A 17,830-nucleotide genomic window follows, 5' to 3' on the forward strand; every position below is an offset into this window, starting at 1 on the left:
GATTTGGACCTTTTGAACTGAGCCAATTGCCCAAGGACAATCCAAGTGGTGCTCTGGGTGTGCGGTTGTAGGAAACTTTGATTTTCCTTTTCCAATTGTTGCCTGTGGGGGGTGGGGTGACTTAATTGCTGGTATTTCTCCACAGCTGAGACTTCAACCCAGAGTAACTGATTCCCTAGGGTAGGACAAAGACCAGCTGAAAACAAGACAGAGCCACTTAGCCCCACCACACCAAGCAGATCCCCAGTTTCTCAGGCCGTAGCACTGTACGGGTCCTCGGCAAAGCTCCAGGGGAAAAGGTACAGACACAAGTCCCAGCTTTTGGACAAAGGGCTGGTTAATCACTACTCCTGGAGCCCCTAACCCAACTTTTCTTTATCCATTCATTTAGTCAAATGGTGTAAAAAAATCATGGGGCAGAATCAGTGGAAAAACTCTGGTAACATGAATAACCAGAGTAGATGAACACACTGAAAGAAAGATAAGGCAGATGTAACTGAAGATCCCATTCATAAACAGATGGCCAAGATGTCAGAAGTCAAATTCAGAATTTGGATTGCAAACAAGATTAATAGAATGGAGGAAAAGTTGGAATTAGAAATTCGAGGAGCAATTCAAAAGTTGGAATTAGAAATTTGAGGAGCAATTCAAAAGTTGTCTCAAGAATTCAACAAATTTAAAGACAAAACCACCAAAGATTTTGACACATTGAAGCAAGTATTTGCAGCCCTCTGCTAACATAAATTACCAGAGTAGATAAACCCCTCCAAAAAAAGATATGGCAGACGTAACTGAAGATCCCATTTATAAACAGACGGCCGAAATGTCAGAAATCAAATTCAGAATTTGGACTGCATAAAAGATTAATAGAATGGAGGAAAAGTTGAATAAGAAATTCAAGGAGCATTTCAAAAGTTGTCTCAAGAATTCAACGAATTTAAAGACAAAATCACCAAAGATTTTGATAATTGAAGCAAGTATTTGCAGCCCTCAAAGATCAGAAAAATACAGTAGAATCCCTCAGTAACAGAATGGAGCAAGCAGAAGAAAGGATTTCTGACATTGAAGACAAAGCTTTTACACACTCCCAAACTCTCAAAACGGAAGAGAAATGGAGAGTAAACAGATCATTCTCTCAGAGAGCTCTGGGATAATTTGAAGAAGGCTAATATCCACCTCATTGGAATCCCTGATGAAGGGGTTTCGCAAGGCACAGAGGCCCTTCTCCATGAAATTAGAAAAGAGAATTTTCCAGACATGCCAAGAGATTCTGAAATTCAGATAACAGACAGTTTCAGAACCCCAGCATGACTCAACCTGAATAAGACATCCCCCAGGCATATCATAATTAGCTTCACTAAAGTTAATATGAAGGAAAAAATTCTGAAAGCAGTGAGACGTAAGAAATCCATTACCTACAAAGGGAAGAATATATCAGAATGACTGCAGATCTCTCTGCTGAAACTTTTCAAGCCAGAAAAGGGTGGTCATCGACTTTTAATCTCCTAAAAGAATAAATTTCAACCCTGGATCCTGTATCCAGCTAAACTGAGTTTCGTTTATGATGGAGAAATTAAATACTTTAATGACATTCATATGTTGAAGAAATTTGCCATGACCAAACCAGCTCTTCAGGATATTCTCAGACCTATCCTCCATAATGACCACCAATCCTCTACCAGAACACAAACTCACTCAGAAACTTTTGATCAAACTCCAACTTCCACAGTGGTGAAAGGATTAAAAATGTCCACTCGACTTTCGAAAAACTCAATACTCAACATTCTACCAGACTTATCAATATTCTCCATTAATGTGAACAGCTTAAACTGTCCTCTAAAGAGGCACAGGTTAGCTGACTGGATACAAAAACTCAGGCCAGATATTTGCTGCATACAAGAGTCACATCTTACCTTAAAAGATAAATATAGACACAGGGTGAAAGAATGGTGGTCCATATTTCAGGCAAACGGTAATCAGAAAAAAGCAGGTGTTGCAATTCTATTTACAGATACAATAGGCTTTACCAACAAAAATAAGGAAGGATAAGAATGATCACTTCATATTTGCTAATAGTAATACTCAATATGATGACATTTCAATTATTAATATTTATGCACCCAATCAGAATATGCCTCAATTTATAAGAGAAACTCTAACAGACATGAGCAACTTGATTTCCTCCAGCTCCATAATAGTCAGAGATTTCAACTTCCTTTGGCAGTGTTGGCTAGATCCTCCAAAGAGAAGCTGACCAAAGAAATTTTAGATTTAGACCTAACCATCCAACATTTGCATTTAACAGACATCTACAGAACATTTCATCCCAACAAAACTGAATACACATACTTCTCATCAGCCCACAGAACACACTCCAAAATCGACCACATCTAAGGTAACAAGTCTAACAAATCTAACCTCAGCAAATTTAAAACAAAAGAAATTATTCCTTGCATCTTCTCGGACCACCATGGAATAAAAGTTGAACCCAGTAACAACAAGAATCTGCATACTCATACAAAAACATGGAAGTTAAATAACCTTATGCTGATGACAGCTGGGTCAGACATGAGAGTAAGAAAGAAATTGCCAAATTTTTGAAACAAAACGACAATGAGGACACAAATTATCAGAACCTCTGGGATACTGCAAAGGCAGTCCTAAGAGGGAAATTTATAGCACTGCAAGCCTTCCTCAAGAGAACTGAAAAGGAGGAAGTTAACAACCTAATGAGACATCTCAAGCAACTGGAAAAGGAAGAACATTCCAATCCCATACAAAGTAGAAGAAAAGAAATAACCAAAATTAGAGCAGAATTAAATGAAATTGAAAACAAAAGAATTATACAACAGATCAATAAATCAAAAAGTTGGTTTTTTGAAAGAGTCAATAAAATAGATAAACCTTTGGCTAACCTAACCAGGAAAAAAAAGAGTAAAATCTCTAATTTCATCAATCAGAAATGACAAACATGAAATAACAACAGACTACTCATCGACTTTTAATCTCCTAAAACAAAATAACTTTCAACCCAGGATCCATACTGGCGAAAGGACTAGAAATGTCCACTGGATTTTTGAAAAATTCGATACCCAAAAGTTTATCAGACATATCAAAATTCTCCATTAATGTGAATGGCTTAAACTGTCCTCTAAAGAGGTATAGCTTAGCTGATTGAATACAAAAGCTCAGGCCAGATATTTGTTGCATACAAGAATCACATCTTAACTTAAGAGACAAATATAGACTCAGGGGGAAAGGATGGTCATCCATATTTCAGGCAAATGGTAATCAGAAAAAAGCAGGTGTTGCAATTCTATTTGCAGATACAATAGGATTTAAACCAACAAAAGTAGGAAGGATAAGAATGGTCACTTCATATTTGTTAATGGTAATACTCAATATCATGAGATTTCAATTATTAATATTCATGCACCCAACCAGAATTCACCTCAATTTATAACAGAAACTCCAACAGACACGAGCAACTTGATTTCCTCCAGCTCCATAATAGTCAAGAGATTTCAACACTCGCTTGGCAGTGTTGGATCAATCCTCCAATAACAAGATGAGCAAAGAAATCTTAGATTTAAACCTAACGATCCAACTTGAATTTAGCAGACATCTACAGAACATTTCATCCCAACAAAACTGAATATGCATACTTCTCATCAGTCCATGGAACATACTCCAAAATCAACCACACCTTAGGTCACAAGTCTAATCTCAGTAAATTGAAAGGAATAGAAATTATTCCTTGCATCTTCTAGGACCACCATGGAATAAAAATTGACCTTAGTAACAACAGGAATCTGCAAACTCATACAAAAATATGGAAGTTAAATAACTTTATGCTGAATGGTAGCTGGGTCAGAGATGAGGTTCAGAAGGAAATTTCCAAATTTTTGGAACAAAACGACAATGAAGACACAAATTATCAGAACCTCTGGGATACTGCAAAGGCAATCCTAAGAGGGAAATTTATAGCACTGCAAGCCTTTCTCAAGAGAACGGAAAGAGAGGAAGTTAACAACTTAATGGGACATCTCAAGCAACCGGAAAAGGAAGAACATTCCAACCCCAAACCCAGTAGAAGAAAAGAAATAACCAAAATTAGAGCAGAATTAAATGAAATTGAAAACAAAAGAATTATACAACAGATCAATAAATAAAAAAGTTGGTTTTTTGAAAAGGTCAATAAAATAGATAAACCTTTGGCCAACCTAATCAGAAAAAAAAGAGTAAAATCTCTAATCTCATCAATCAGAAACGACAAAGACGTAATACCAACAGACCACTCAGAAATTCAAAAACTGCTCAATGAATACTACAAAAACTTTATTCTCAGAAATATGAAAATCTGAAGGAAATTGACCAATACTTAGTGGGAATCAAGTGGAAATGTTGAACAGGCCCATATTAAGTTCTGAAATAGCATCAACCATACAAAACCTCCCTAAAAAGAAAAGCCCAGAACCAGATGGTTTCATGTCAGAATTCTACCAAACCTTTAAAGAGGAATTAGTACTATATTACTCAACCTGTTCCGAAAGGTAGAAAAGAAGAAAGACTACCCAACACGTTCTATGAAGCAAACATCACCCTGATCCCCAAACCAGGAAAAGACCCAACAAGAAAAGAAAATTATAGATTATTCAATATCACTAATGAATATAGATGCAAAAATATTCAACAAAATCCTAACAAACAGAATCCAGCAACACATCAAAAAATTATACATCATGACCAAGTTGGTTTTATCCCAGGATCTCAAGGCTGGTTCAACATCCGTAAATCTGTAAGTATAATTCAGCACATAAACAAATTAAAAAACAAAGACCACATAATTCTCTCAATCGATGCAGAAAAAGCTTTTGATAATATACAGCATCCCTTCATGATCAGAACACTTAAGAAAATTGGTACAGAAGGGACATTTCTCAAACTAATAGAGGCCATCTACAGCAAACCCACAGCCAATATCATATTGAATGGAGTGAAATCTAAATCTTTTCCACTCAGATCAGGAACCAGACAAGGCTGCCCATTGTCTCCATTGCTCTTTAACATTGTAATGGAAGTTTTAGCCACAGCAATTAGGGAAGAAAAGGTGATCAAGGGTATCCGTATAGGGTCAGAAGAGATCAAACTTTCTCTCTTCGCAGATGATATGATTGTATATCTGGAAAACACTAGAGATTCTACTACAAAACTTTTAGAAGTGATCAAGGAATACAGCACTGTCTCAGGTTACAAAATCAACATTCATAAATCGGTAGCCTTTATATATACAACAATAGTCAAGTTGAAAAAACAGTTAAGGACTCTATTCCATTCACAGTAGCACCAAAGAAGATGAAATATTTGGGAGTTTATCTAACAAAGGACGTGAAAGATCTCTATAAAGAGAACTATGAAACTCTAAGAAAAGAAATAGCTGAAAATGTTACCATGCTCATGACTGGGAAGAATCAACATTGTTAAAATGTCCATACTACACAAAGCAATATATAATTTTAATGCAATCCCTATGAAAGTTCCACTGTCGTACTTTAAAGAGATTGAAAAAACAATACTTCGTTTTATATGGAATCAGAAAAAACCTGGAATAGGGTGGTGCCTGTGGCTCAAGGAGTAGGGCGCAGGTCCCATATGCCAGAGGTGGTGGGTTCAAACCCAGCCCCGGCCAAAAAAAAAAAAAGAAAAAACCTCGAATAGCCAAGACATTACTCAGAAATAAAAACAAAGCCGGAGGAATCACGTTACCAAACAGCCCTCAGAATGGGAGAAGATATTTGCAGGTTATGTCTCCGACAAAGGTTTAATAACCAGAATGCACAGAGAACTCAAACATATAAGCAAAAAAAGAACAACTGATCCCATCGCAGGCTGGGCAAGGGATTTGAGGAGAAACTTCTCTGAAGAAGACAGGCACACGGCCTACAGACATATGAAAAAATGCTCATCATCTTTAATCATCAGAGAAATGCAAATCAAAACTACTTTGAGATATCATCTAACTCCAGGAAGATTAGCCTAAATCACAAAATCCCAAGACCAGAGATGTTGGCGTGGATGTGGAGAAAAGGGAACACTTCTACACTGCTGGTGGGAATGCAAATTAATACATCCCTTTTGGAAAGATGTATGGAAAACAACTTAGCGATCTAAAAATAGATCTGCCATTCAATCCTATAATTCCTCTACTAGGCATATACCCAGAAGACCAAAAATCACACCATAACAAAGATATTTGTACCAGAATGTTTATGGCAGCCCTATTCATAATTGCTAAATCATGGGAAAAAACCCAAGTGCCCATCGATCCACGAATGGATTAACATTGTGGTATACGTCCACCATGGAATATTATGCAGCCTTAAAAAGAGATGGAGACTTTACCTCTTTCATGTTTACATGGATGGAGCTGGAACATATTCTTCTTAATAAAGTATCTCAAGAATGGAAGAAAAAGTATCCAATGTACTCAGCCCTACTACGAAACTAATTTATGGCTTTCACATGAAAGCTATAACCCAGTTACAACCTAAGAATAGGGGGAAGGGGGAAAGAAAGAGGAGGGAAGGGGGCGGAGGGAGGGGGATTGGTGGCATTACACCTGCGGTGCATCTTACAAGGGTATTTGTGAAACTTAGTAAATGTGGAATGTAAATGTCTTAGCACAATAACTAAGAAAATGCCAGGAAGGCTATGTTAACCAGAGTGATGAAAATGTGTCAAACGGTCTATGAAACTAGTGTATGGTGCCCCATGATCGCATTAATGTACACAGCTATGATTTAATAAAAAAAAAAAAGGGGGGGTATCCATATAGGGTCAGAAGAGATCAAACTTTCGCTCTTCGCAGATGATATGATTGTATATCTGGAAAACACCAGGGATTCTACTACAAAACTCTTAGAAGTGATAAAGAAGGGCGGCGCCTGTGGCTCAGTCGGTAAGGCGCCGGCCCCATATACCGAGGGAGGCGGGTTCAAATCCGGCCCCAGCTGAACTGCAACCAAAAAATAGCCGGGCATTGTGGCGGGTGCCTGTAGTCTCAGCTACTCGGGAGGCTGAGGCAAGAGAATCACTTAAGCCCAGGAGTTGGAGGTTGCTGTGAGCTGTTTGAGGCCATGGCACTCTACCGAGGGCCATAAAGTGAGACTCTGTCTCTACAAAAAAAAAAAAAAAAAGTGATAAAGAAATACAGCAGCATCTCAGGTTACAAAATCAACATTCATAAATTGGTAGCTTTTATATATACCAACAATAGTCAAGCTGAAAAAAAAGTTAAGGACGCTATTCCATTCACAGTAGTCCAAAGAAGATGAAATATTTGGGAGTTTATCTAACAAAGGACGTGAAACATCTCTGTAAAAAGAACTATGAAACTCTAAGAAAAGAAATAGCTGAAGATGTTAATAAATGGAAAAACATACCATGCTCATGGCTGGGAAGAATCAACATTGTTAAAATGTCCATACTACCCAAAGCAATATACAATTTTAATGCAATCCCTATTAAAGCTCCACTGTCATACTTTAAAGATCTCGAAAAAATAATACTTCGTTTTTTATGGAATCAGAAAAAACGTCGAATAGCCAAGACATTTCTCAGAAAAAAGAGAAAAAAAAAGCAGGAAGAATCATGCTACCAGACCTCAGACTGTACTACAAATCGATAGTGATCAAAAGAGCATGGTACTGGCACAAAAACAGAGAGGTAGATGTATGGAACAGAATAGAGAACCAAGAGATGAACCCAACTACTTACCGTTATTTAATCTTCAACAAGCCAATTAAAAACATTCAGTGGGGAAAAGATTCCCTATTTAACAAATGGTGCTGGGTGAACTGGCTGGCAACCTGTAGAAGACTGAAACTGGACCCACACCTTTCACCATTAACTAAGATAGACTCTCACTGGATTAAAGATTTAAACTTAAGACATGAAACTATAAAAATACTAGAAGAGAGTGCAGGGAAACCCCTTGAAGAAATCGGTCTAGGTGAATATTTTATGAGGAGTACCCCCCGGGCAATTGAAGCAGCTTCAAAACTACACTACTAGGACCTGATCAAACTAAAAAGCTTCTGCACAGCCAAGAGCACAGTAAGTAAAGCAAGCAGACAGCCTGCAGAATGGGAGAAGATATTTGCAGGTTATGTCTCTGACAAAGGTTTAATAACCAGAATCCACAGAGAACTCAAACGTATAAGCAAGAAAAGAACAAGTGATCCCATCACTTGTTGGGCTGGGCAAGGGACTTGAAGAGAAACTTCTCTGAAGAAGACAGGTGCATGGCCTACAGACATATGAAAAAATGCTCATTGGGCGGCGCCTGTGGCTCAAGGAGTAGGGCGCCGGTCCCATATGCCGGAGGTGGCGGGTTCAAACCTAGCCCCGGCCAAAAACCAAAAAAAAATTAAACAAAAATGCTCATCATCCTTAATCATCAGAGAAAAGCAAATCAAAACTACTTTGAGATATCATCTAACTCCAGGAAGATTAGCCCATATCACAAAATTCCAAGACCAGAGATGTTGGTGTGGATGTGGAGTAAAGGGAACACTTCTACACTGCTGGTGGGAATGCAAATTAATACAATCCTTTTGGAAAGATGTTTGGAGAACACTTAGAGATCTAAAAATAGACCTACCATTCAATCCTATAATTCCTCTACTCGGTATATACCCAGAAGAAAAAAAATCACATTATAATGAAGATATTTGTACCAGAATGTTTATTGCAGCCCAATTCATAATTGCTAAGTCATGGAAAAAGCCCAAGTGCCCATCGATCCACAAATGGATTTATAAATTGTGGTGTATGTACATCAGGGAATATTATGCAGCCTTAAAGAAAGATGAAGACTTTACCTCTTTCATGTTTACATGGATGGAGCTGGAACATATTCTTCTTAGTAAAGTATTTCAAGAATGGAAGAAAAAGTATCCAATGTACTCAGCCGTACTATGAAACTAATTTATGGCTTTCATATGAAAGCTATAACCCAGTTATAACCTACGAATATGGGGAAGGGGGAGAGGGAGGGGAGGGAGGGGGAGATTGGGTGGACAGGGGGTGATTGGTGGGATTACACCTATGGTGCATCTTGCAAGGGTACATGTGAAACTTACTAAATGTAGAATATAAATGTCTTAACACAATAACAAAGAAAATTCCAGGAAGGCTATGTTAACCAGTGTGATGAAAATATGTCAAATGATATATAAACCGAGTGTATGGTGTCCCTTGATCGCATTAATGTACACAGCTATGATTTATTAAAAAGAAAGTGCAAACAACCCTCTCTATAAGTGGGCAAGTAATTTGAACAGAAACTTCTCTGAGGATGACAGATGAATGTCCAACAAACACATGAAAAAATGCTCATCATCTTTAATCAACAGAGAAATGCAAATCAAAACCACTCTAAGATATCACCTAACCCCAGCAAAATTAGCTCACATCACAAAGTCCCAAAACACTAGATGCTGGTGTGGCTGTAGAGAGAAGGGAACATTTCTACACTGCTGGTGGGACTGCAAACTAATACACCCCTTTTGGAAAGAAGTATGGAGGATCCTCAAAGATCTAAATGTAGACCTTCCACTTGACCCTGCAATCCCATTACTAGGTATCTACCTAGAAGAACAAAAATCATTTTACCACAAAGACATCTGCACTAGAATGTTTATTGCAGCTCAATTCATAATTGCAAGTCATGGAAGCAACCTAAGTGGCCATCAACCCAATGAATCGATCAACAAACTGTGGTATATAGCATACCATGGAATATTATTCAGCCATTAAAAAGATGGAAACTATTTTATTTTTTATTTTTTTTATTAAATAATAGCTGTGTACATTAATGCGATCATGGGGCACCATACACTGGTTTTATAGCCCATTTGACACATTTTCATCACACTGGTTAACATAGCCTTCCTGGCATTTTCTTAGTTATTATTAAGACATTTACATTCTACATTTACTAAGTTTCACATATACCCTTGTAAGATGCCCTGCAGGTGTAATCTCACCAATCACCCTTCCTCTGCCCACCTCCCCCCTCCCTCCCATCCCTTTCCCCCTTCTCCCTATTCTTGGGTTATAGCTTTCATGTGAAAGCCATAAATTAGTTTCACAGTAGGGCTGAGTACATTGGATACTTTTTCTTCCATTCTTGAGATACTTTACTAAGAAGAATATGTTCCAGCTCCATCCATGTAAAAGATGGAGACTTTACATCTTTTACATTTACCTCGATGAGTTGAAATACATTCTTCATAGTAAAGTATTGCAACAGAAAAATAAATATCCAATGTACTCCATACTAATATGAAATCAACATATAAACAATTACATGTTTCTAAAAACAATAAAACACTATTATATTCCACTTCAGGAGTACAGGGAAGCTGGAGGGGGAAGGGAGGAGGACATAGGGCAAAAGGAAGGAGGGCATGAGGTGGGATCTCACTTAATGTGCACATTGTCAGGGTGTATAACACTCCCCCTGGGTGAGAGGCTCTTCTACAAATGGAACTTTACCCTGGAAGTGAGAACAATGTAACCTAAGTATCGTACCCTCATATTAATTTAAATAAAGTTAAAAAATAAAAGTTCCACAAATGGAACTTTACCCTGGAAGTGAGAACAATGTAACCTAAATATTGCACCCTCATATTAATTTAAAGTTAAAAAAGAAAAAAGAAAAAAGGAAAGAAAATGTGGTTTGTGTATATATGTATATGTATGTGTACACACACACATACACCATGGAGTACAGCCAGGAAAGGAATTAATAATGTCCTCTTCAGCAACTTGGATAGAACCGAGGGTAATTGCTCTAAGTGAAATAATCCAGGAACAAAAAAACCAAACACAGCATGTTCTCACTTATGAGTTGGAACTAAACACTGGATATGGATAGTTACACAGAGTGATGTAAGAGGGAAAGTGGAAGGTGGGTGCAGGAAAAAAATTATCTATCAGATACAATATACACTATTCAGGTGATAAGTTCACAAAAAGCCTAAACTTTTCCATTACACAGTCCATGTAACAAAAAAAAATTTGTACCCTCTAAATCTATTAAAATTAAATTTTTAATTAAAAAATATAAAAATATAAGAAATGCATAAAATTCTATGGCAAGCTAAATTATTTTATTTTTAAATTTTTATAAGATAAAAACAGTGTGCTCAAGTTTCAAAAAACAGATGGAGGGTAAAGGAATGTTTCATACCAGATAGAAAATGGATCTTAGAAATGTAAAATTCAACTAGGAATCACAGCTCTGTAAGTTATGTGACTTTGGGCATATTACTAAAACTCCAACACCTGAAGTTTCTCATCTATCAACAGTGAAGAATATCCAGACTATCTACTTTATGAGTTGCTACAAGGATCTAATGAGGCAATATTATTTAATAAATATTTAGTAAGCACTTAATATGTATCAGGCAATGTGCTAGGACTCAAGATACATGCAATAATCATGAAAAAATACAGTCTTAGCTTTTGAGGAGCTCATAGTCTTTAGGAAAGGACAGACTACAATACAATACGGTAAGTGCCTCCTGTGTGACACAGGCACATACAAAAGGCCAGGAGAGGTGAGAAAAGCTGTGAACTATTTGTAAGATAAGCCTCATAGAGATGGTGACAGACAACCTGAAGAAGGAAAGATAAATTCACCAAGAAATGAAGCCTAACTTTTATCAACTTTTATCAAATGCAGGCCAGAATGTGGAAAAAGGTTTCCACACTTCTGGTGGAAATGTAAATTAGTGCAACCACTATGAAGAACAGTATGGAGGTTCCTCAAAAAACTAAAAATAGAACTACCATATGACCCACCACTCCCACAGCTGAGTATATATCCAAAGGAGGGGAATTTGCTATATTGAAAAAATATCTGCACTCCCATGTTGATGACAAAACTATTCACAATAGCCGATTTGGAATTAACTTAAATGCCTATTAATGGATGATTGGAAAAGGAAATTGTGGTACATATACACAATGGAATATTATATAATCACAAAAAGGAAATCCTGTCATTTGCAACAAAAGGGATGGAACTGGAGAAGGTTATGTTGAACAAAATAAGCATAGAAAGACAACACTTGCATATTCTCATTTATGTGGCAGCTAAATATTAAAAACAATGGATCTCATGGAGACAGAGAGTAGAATGATGGTTACCAGAAGCCGGGAAGGGTAGCAGGGAGAGGGAGACAAAGTGGAGATGATTAATGGATATAAAAATATACTCAGATCCCTAACTAAAACTAACAACATTATACCACAACAAAGTGACTATAATCAACAATAAGTTAGTGTATAGTTTAAAATAACTAAATAAGGCCTGGTGCAGTGGCTCACACCTGTAATCCCAGTACTTTGGGAGGCCAAGGTGGGTGGATGACCTGAGCTCACAAGTTTGAGAACCAGCCTGAGCTAGAGCGAGACCCCATCACTAAAAATAGCCAGGCATTATGGCAGGCGCCTGTAGTCCCAGCTACTAGGGAGGCTGACGCAAGAGAATTGCTTGAGCCCAAGAGGTTGCTGTGAACTATGACACCAGGGCACTCTACCCTAGGTGACAAAGTGAGACTCTGTCTCGTAAAATAACTAAATAACTACTATCATCAATAACTCTTAGAGTATACTTTAAAATAACTAAAACAGTGAAATTGGAATGTTCTTAACACAAAGAAAGGATAAATGCCTGAGGTGATGAATCCCCAACTACTCTGATTTGATTAATTTACAATGTATGCTATCAAAACATCATGTACACTGTAAATACACACAACTATTATGTACCATAATAATTAAAATTTTTTAAAAATCTGGGTTGGTGCCTGTAGCTCAGTGGTTACGGCACCAGCCACATACACCGTGGCTGGCAGGTTCGAACCTGGCCCAGGCCTGCTAAACAATGACAACTACAAGAAAACAAATAGCCAGGCGTTGTGGCAGGCACCTGTAGTCCCAGCTACTTGGGAGACTGAGGCAAGAAAATCGCTTGAGCCCAAGAGTTCGAGGTTGCTGTGAGCTGTGACACTATGACATTCTACCAAGGGCAAAAGTGAGACTCTCTCTCAAAAAAAAAAAAATATTTTTTAAGTTTCAAAGAAATGAAGCCTAAGGTAATATGAATTTGTTTCAAAAATTAATCCATATATATGATAATCATCAAAATTATTCCATTAAATAATCATCCAAAAATATTCTAGGCTAATTGAAATGTTTATTTCTATACTAGAGTAAGGAAATAAAACAGATATGTTGATACAACTCAATTTAAATTTTCAAATTTGCCTCTTAAAACTATTTTTCTTTGTTGTTTTATCTAAATCCAATGTTTACAAGTCAAATAATAAATTTAGAAAACATTTTATTCATATGCATTGCTAACTTCTTTCAGAAAATAAGTACAATCACAAGTGGCAAACGAATCCAACTGAAAGAAAAGTAGACTTCAACAATTTTGAGTCAACTCTGTCACTCTTAACTCTATTTTCTCATTTTTATGCCACAGCATACAAACAAATTTAATAACAGAACATGTCAAATATATATTCAACAATAGTTTATAAGACAGTGACTAATTACAGCTAATTAGTAGCCTCCTCTGCATTAAAAGATTAAACAATTAGGTAAAACACTTAAAAACTAGGATATGAAAAAAGTCTAAGTTTTAAAAATATAAATTAACTAACTAAAACCTAGTATAGAAAAAAGTCTAAGTTTTAAAAATATAAATTAACTTAAGAATTTAGACCTACTTTAAAAGCAGTACAAGGACAGTGCAGCTTTGACAGAGATATTTAATAACTGGAACAACATTGGTAGATCAAATAAAAGGGAATAGAAAGAGGAGGCTGGTTACAAAACAATAAACACCTAAATCAAGGAAATTTTGTAAACAAATTAGTTTAATCTACCTGCTCATAGCCACTTTTCGTTTACTGATTTTGGTGATCCAAACATCCTACTTGATATGATGGAGCAAAAATAAAGTAAAAGGATTTTTAGACTTGCTAAAGTCATGGGTTCAAACCACTTTTTCTTCTTGAAATAAGAGCAGACCACATATTTTATTTCCTATCTATTACATTTGTTCACAAAGCAATATTCAAATATGATTACCAACCAGTCTACAATAGTATGAGAACATCTTAACAGTTAATACTGAGTATCAAAGTACCAGTATTTTGTACTTTAAAATACTTATTCTACCTTCTTATTTTAAAAAAATAAGTTATTTATAGGGATATATACTCTCCATCAATGGTAATCTCTTTAACAAAATCATGAATAACAAATAGCATATTTATTAGATTTTAAGACATGCCAATAAATAAGAATGCCAATAAAACATTTCAGCAGAAAGTCAAAATATTAAATTCAGAAAAAGAGCAGAGCAGGACCTGATTAAATTTAAAAAGTTTCTGCACAACCAAGGACACAATCAATAAAGTGAACAGACAACCCACAGAAAGGAAGAAGATATTTGCATGCAAAGAACTCAAGCAAATCAGCAAGAAAAAAAACAAAAAAACTCCCATTAAAAAGTGAGCAAATGATATGAATAGAAACTTTTCAAAGATAGTCTATTGGCCAACAGACACATGAAAAAATGCTCACATCTCTAATCATTAGGGAAATGCAAATCAAAACCACAAAGAATCATGGCTCTTATCAAAAAGTCCCAACACAACAAGTGCTGGCATGGACATGGAAAGAAAGGAACACTTACACACTGTAATCTTGTACAACTTCTGTGGAAAGTAGTATGGAGTTACCTCAAAGAACTAAAAAGTATTTTTCTTAAACCTATATTTGGTATCTGTTCCAAAAGCTATAATGGCTTTTCACTACTTTCAAAATAAGTCTAAGTCTCTTAGCATGAAAAGGACCTTCATAATTAGTCTTCAGCACACCTTTCCAACATTATCTCCAAACTTTTCTCTAAGTCCTACCACACAACATAATATAGTGCAGTATCCAAACTCCCCTAATAAACACCAGTAACTCTTATTTGGTGGCTTTATCCATACAGTTCTCCTTGTTTAGAACAGAGGTCAGCAAACTTTTCCTGTAAAGGGCTACAGAGTAAATACCCTTTGGGTCTTGTGGGCCATAGGATCTCAAGTCTAGACAAATAGCCACAAACAATATATAAACCAGTGGTTCTCAATCTGTGGGTTGCAACCCACAGGAACTGTAATAAAGGCCGCAGCATTAGGCAGGTTGAGAACTACTGATATAAACAAACGGGCATGGCTATCATCCAAAAAACTTCATTTACAAAAAGAGACTGCAGGTCAGACTTGGTCCACAGTAGTTTATCAACCATCATAGTAGTTTATCTAAAATATTAGACCCTCACTTAAATAGAAATTCTATCGATTTCTCTAAGACCTAGCAAAAAAGGATGCTTACCTTAGGATGACTCCATTTAATTCCTCTCCCAGATTTATGCCTTTTCTTCCTTATCCTCACATAATATTTTAGTGTTTCATATATCTAGGCATCTATATGTCTATATATATGTACAAAAACAGAGTATCTCTAATAATGGAATGTAAGTTCCAAAAGAAACTCATTCACCTTTATGTCTTTCAGTTCTTTATAAAAAGATAGGCACTCAATAAATACTATTTTTTAAATGTTCTCAAAAGAAATTCATTCTATGGCTGCTGATCACCATCTGTAAAGGGTCAGATAGGGTCTCTGTTACAACTACTACATTCCACCACTCTAGCACAAAAGCAGCTACAGACAAGACATACTTCACAAGAACAGACTGGGTTTTAAGACTTGACCTGTAATAGGCTGTGGTATGCAAACTCCTTCACTAAAGTATATATCTTCAAATATATACTTGCCATAAGTACAATAACAAGTGTCAAAACATGTACCCTTTCTAAATGCCCACCTTAATCTCTGAATATAGTACTGTTTTCCTAATTATTAACACAACTTAAGAAAATCCGCACCAAAAATATTTCTTTACATTTTACCTGAATAATTTCAGAATTAAATTTTGATTCCAAATGTGCTGCTCTTTCTGCTTCAATATTTTCTTCTAATTTCCTCACTCTTAGAGTAGTTGCCTGAAAACAAATTAGAAGTTTAAACAAATTAACACTGGTATTTAAAATAGGTATGGATTATTACATTCCAGAATTATAATTAACACTTAAGATTACTGTAGCTGCAGTCTGTTTTTTCTGTGCAAACTTTTCAAAATGTTAAATGACAATCTTAAAAAAGGACAAAGTTAGAAGGCACATTTCACAACTGCAAAACTTACTCCAAAACTACAGTGACCAGAACAATTTGATACTGGCATAAAGATAACCATCTAGATCTATAGAAAAGAACTAAAAGTCCAGAAATAAAAACGTGAATCAAGGTCAGTTGATTTTTGACAATGGTGGCAAGACCATTAAATGAGAAAGAATCATCTTTTCATTAAATGGTGCTAAGACACCTGTATACACACAGGTAAAAAATATCAATTTGGGACCAATATCTCTTATCATATACAAAAATAAATTCAAAATGGATCCATACCTACATGTAAGACCTAAAAACCATAAAACTCTTAAAAGAAAACATATAAGTAAATTTTCACGGATTCTTAGATATGATGCCAAAAGCACAAGCAACAAAATAAAAAACAGATAAACTAGATGCCACAAAATTAAAAACTTAAGGCCATGTGCAGTGGACGTCTGTAATCCTAGCACTTCTGAGAGGCCAAGGCAGGTGGATTGCCTGAGGTCTGAGTTCCAGACCACCCTGAGCCAGTGCAAGACCTCATCTCTAAAAATAGCAGGGCATTGTGGTGGACACCTATCCTCCTAGCTACTTGGAAGAGTGAGATGAGAGAATTGCTTGAGCCCAAGAGTATGATGTTACTGTGAGCTGTGACACCAGGGCACTCTACCAAGGGTGACAAAATGAGACTCTGTCTCAAAAAAAAAAAAAATTAAAAACTTATTGCAGCCCTATTCATAACAGCAAAGATATGGAATCAATCCAAGTATCCATCAGTGAATAAATGGATAAAGAAAATCTGACATATATACATTACAGAAGACTATTACACCACAAAAAAGAATGAAATCCTGTCACTTACAGTAACATGGATAGAATTAGAGATAATTATGTGAAGTGAAATAAGCCAAGCAGAGAAAGACAAATATTGCATGCTTAAAAACACTGATCTCATGGAGGTAACTGAGTAGAACAGTTAGTTACCAGAGCCTGAGAAGATCAGAGGAAAGGCATGAAAAAGGTTGTTAATATGTCCAAACATACAATTAGAAGGAATAAGTTCTAATGTTCAACAGCAGAGTAGGGTGACTATAGTTAACAATAATATATTATATATTTCAAAATAGAAAAAATAGACATTCTTGAAATGTTCCCAACATATCGGAATGATAAATGCTTAAGGTGATAGATACCCTATATACCTTGACTTGATCATTATGCAAGCTATGCATGTAACGAAATACCCCAAGTACCCCACAAATATGTACGAATATCATGTATCAATAAAAAATAAAAATAAATTAAAAACTTACGTGCAACAAATAACTTTAGTAAGAAATTGAAAGGGTAAAGACAAGATGGCTGACTGAAGCCAGCTTTCCACAGAGGCTCCCATCCAGAAGGAGAGTTAAAGGACAGAAATTTAGCAAGTAAACTGGTGGATTAGAGCTGCACCAAGAGAGAAGGTTGAAGAAAGCATATCAACCCCGCTGAGGCGAGCTGCAACCCCAAGGATACA

At 36.2% G+C, this 17,830-nt stretch overlaps 1 protein-coding gene across 1 annotated transcript in view; it reads right to left on the reverse strand.

Annotated features, from left to right (window-relative positions):
* Positions 1-17,830, reverse strand: part of CCDC171 (coiled-coil domain containing 171) — a 473,803-nt gene that overhangs the window by 377,595 nt on the left and 78,378 nt on the right. The window contains exon 8 of the mRNA XM_053574177.1: positions 16,050-16,142. Within this exon, the coding sequence (XP_053430152.1) occupies positions 16,050-16,142 (93 nt within the window). The remainder of the gene's footprint in view (positions 1-16,049; positions 16,143-17,830) is intronic.

The sequence above is a fragment of the Nycticebus coucang genome, chromosome 2 (assembly GCF_027406575.1).
Source record: "Nycticebus coucang isolate mNycCou1 chromosome 2, mNycCou1.pri, whole genome shotgun sequence".
NCBI classification, from domain to species: Eukaryota; Metazoa; Chordata; class Mammalia; order Primates; family Lorisidae; genus Nycticebus; species Nycticebus coucang.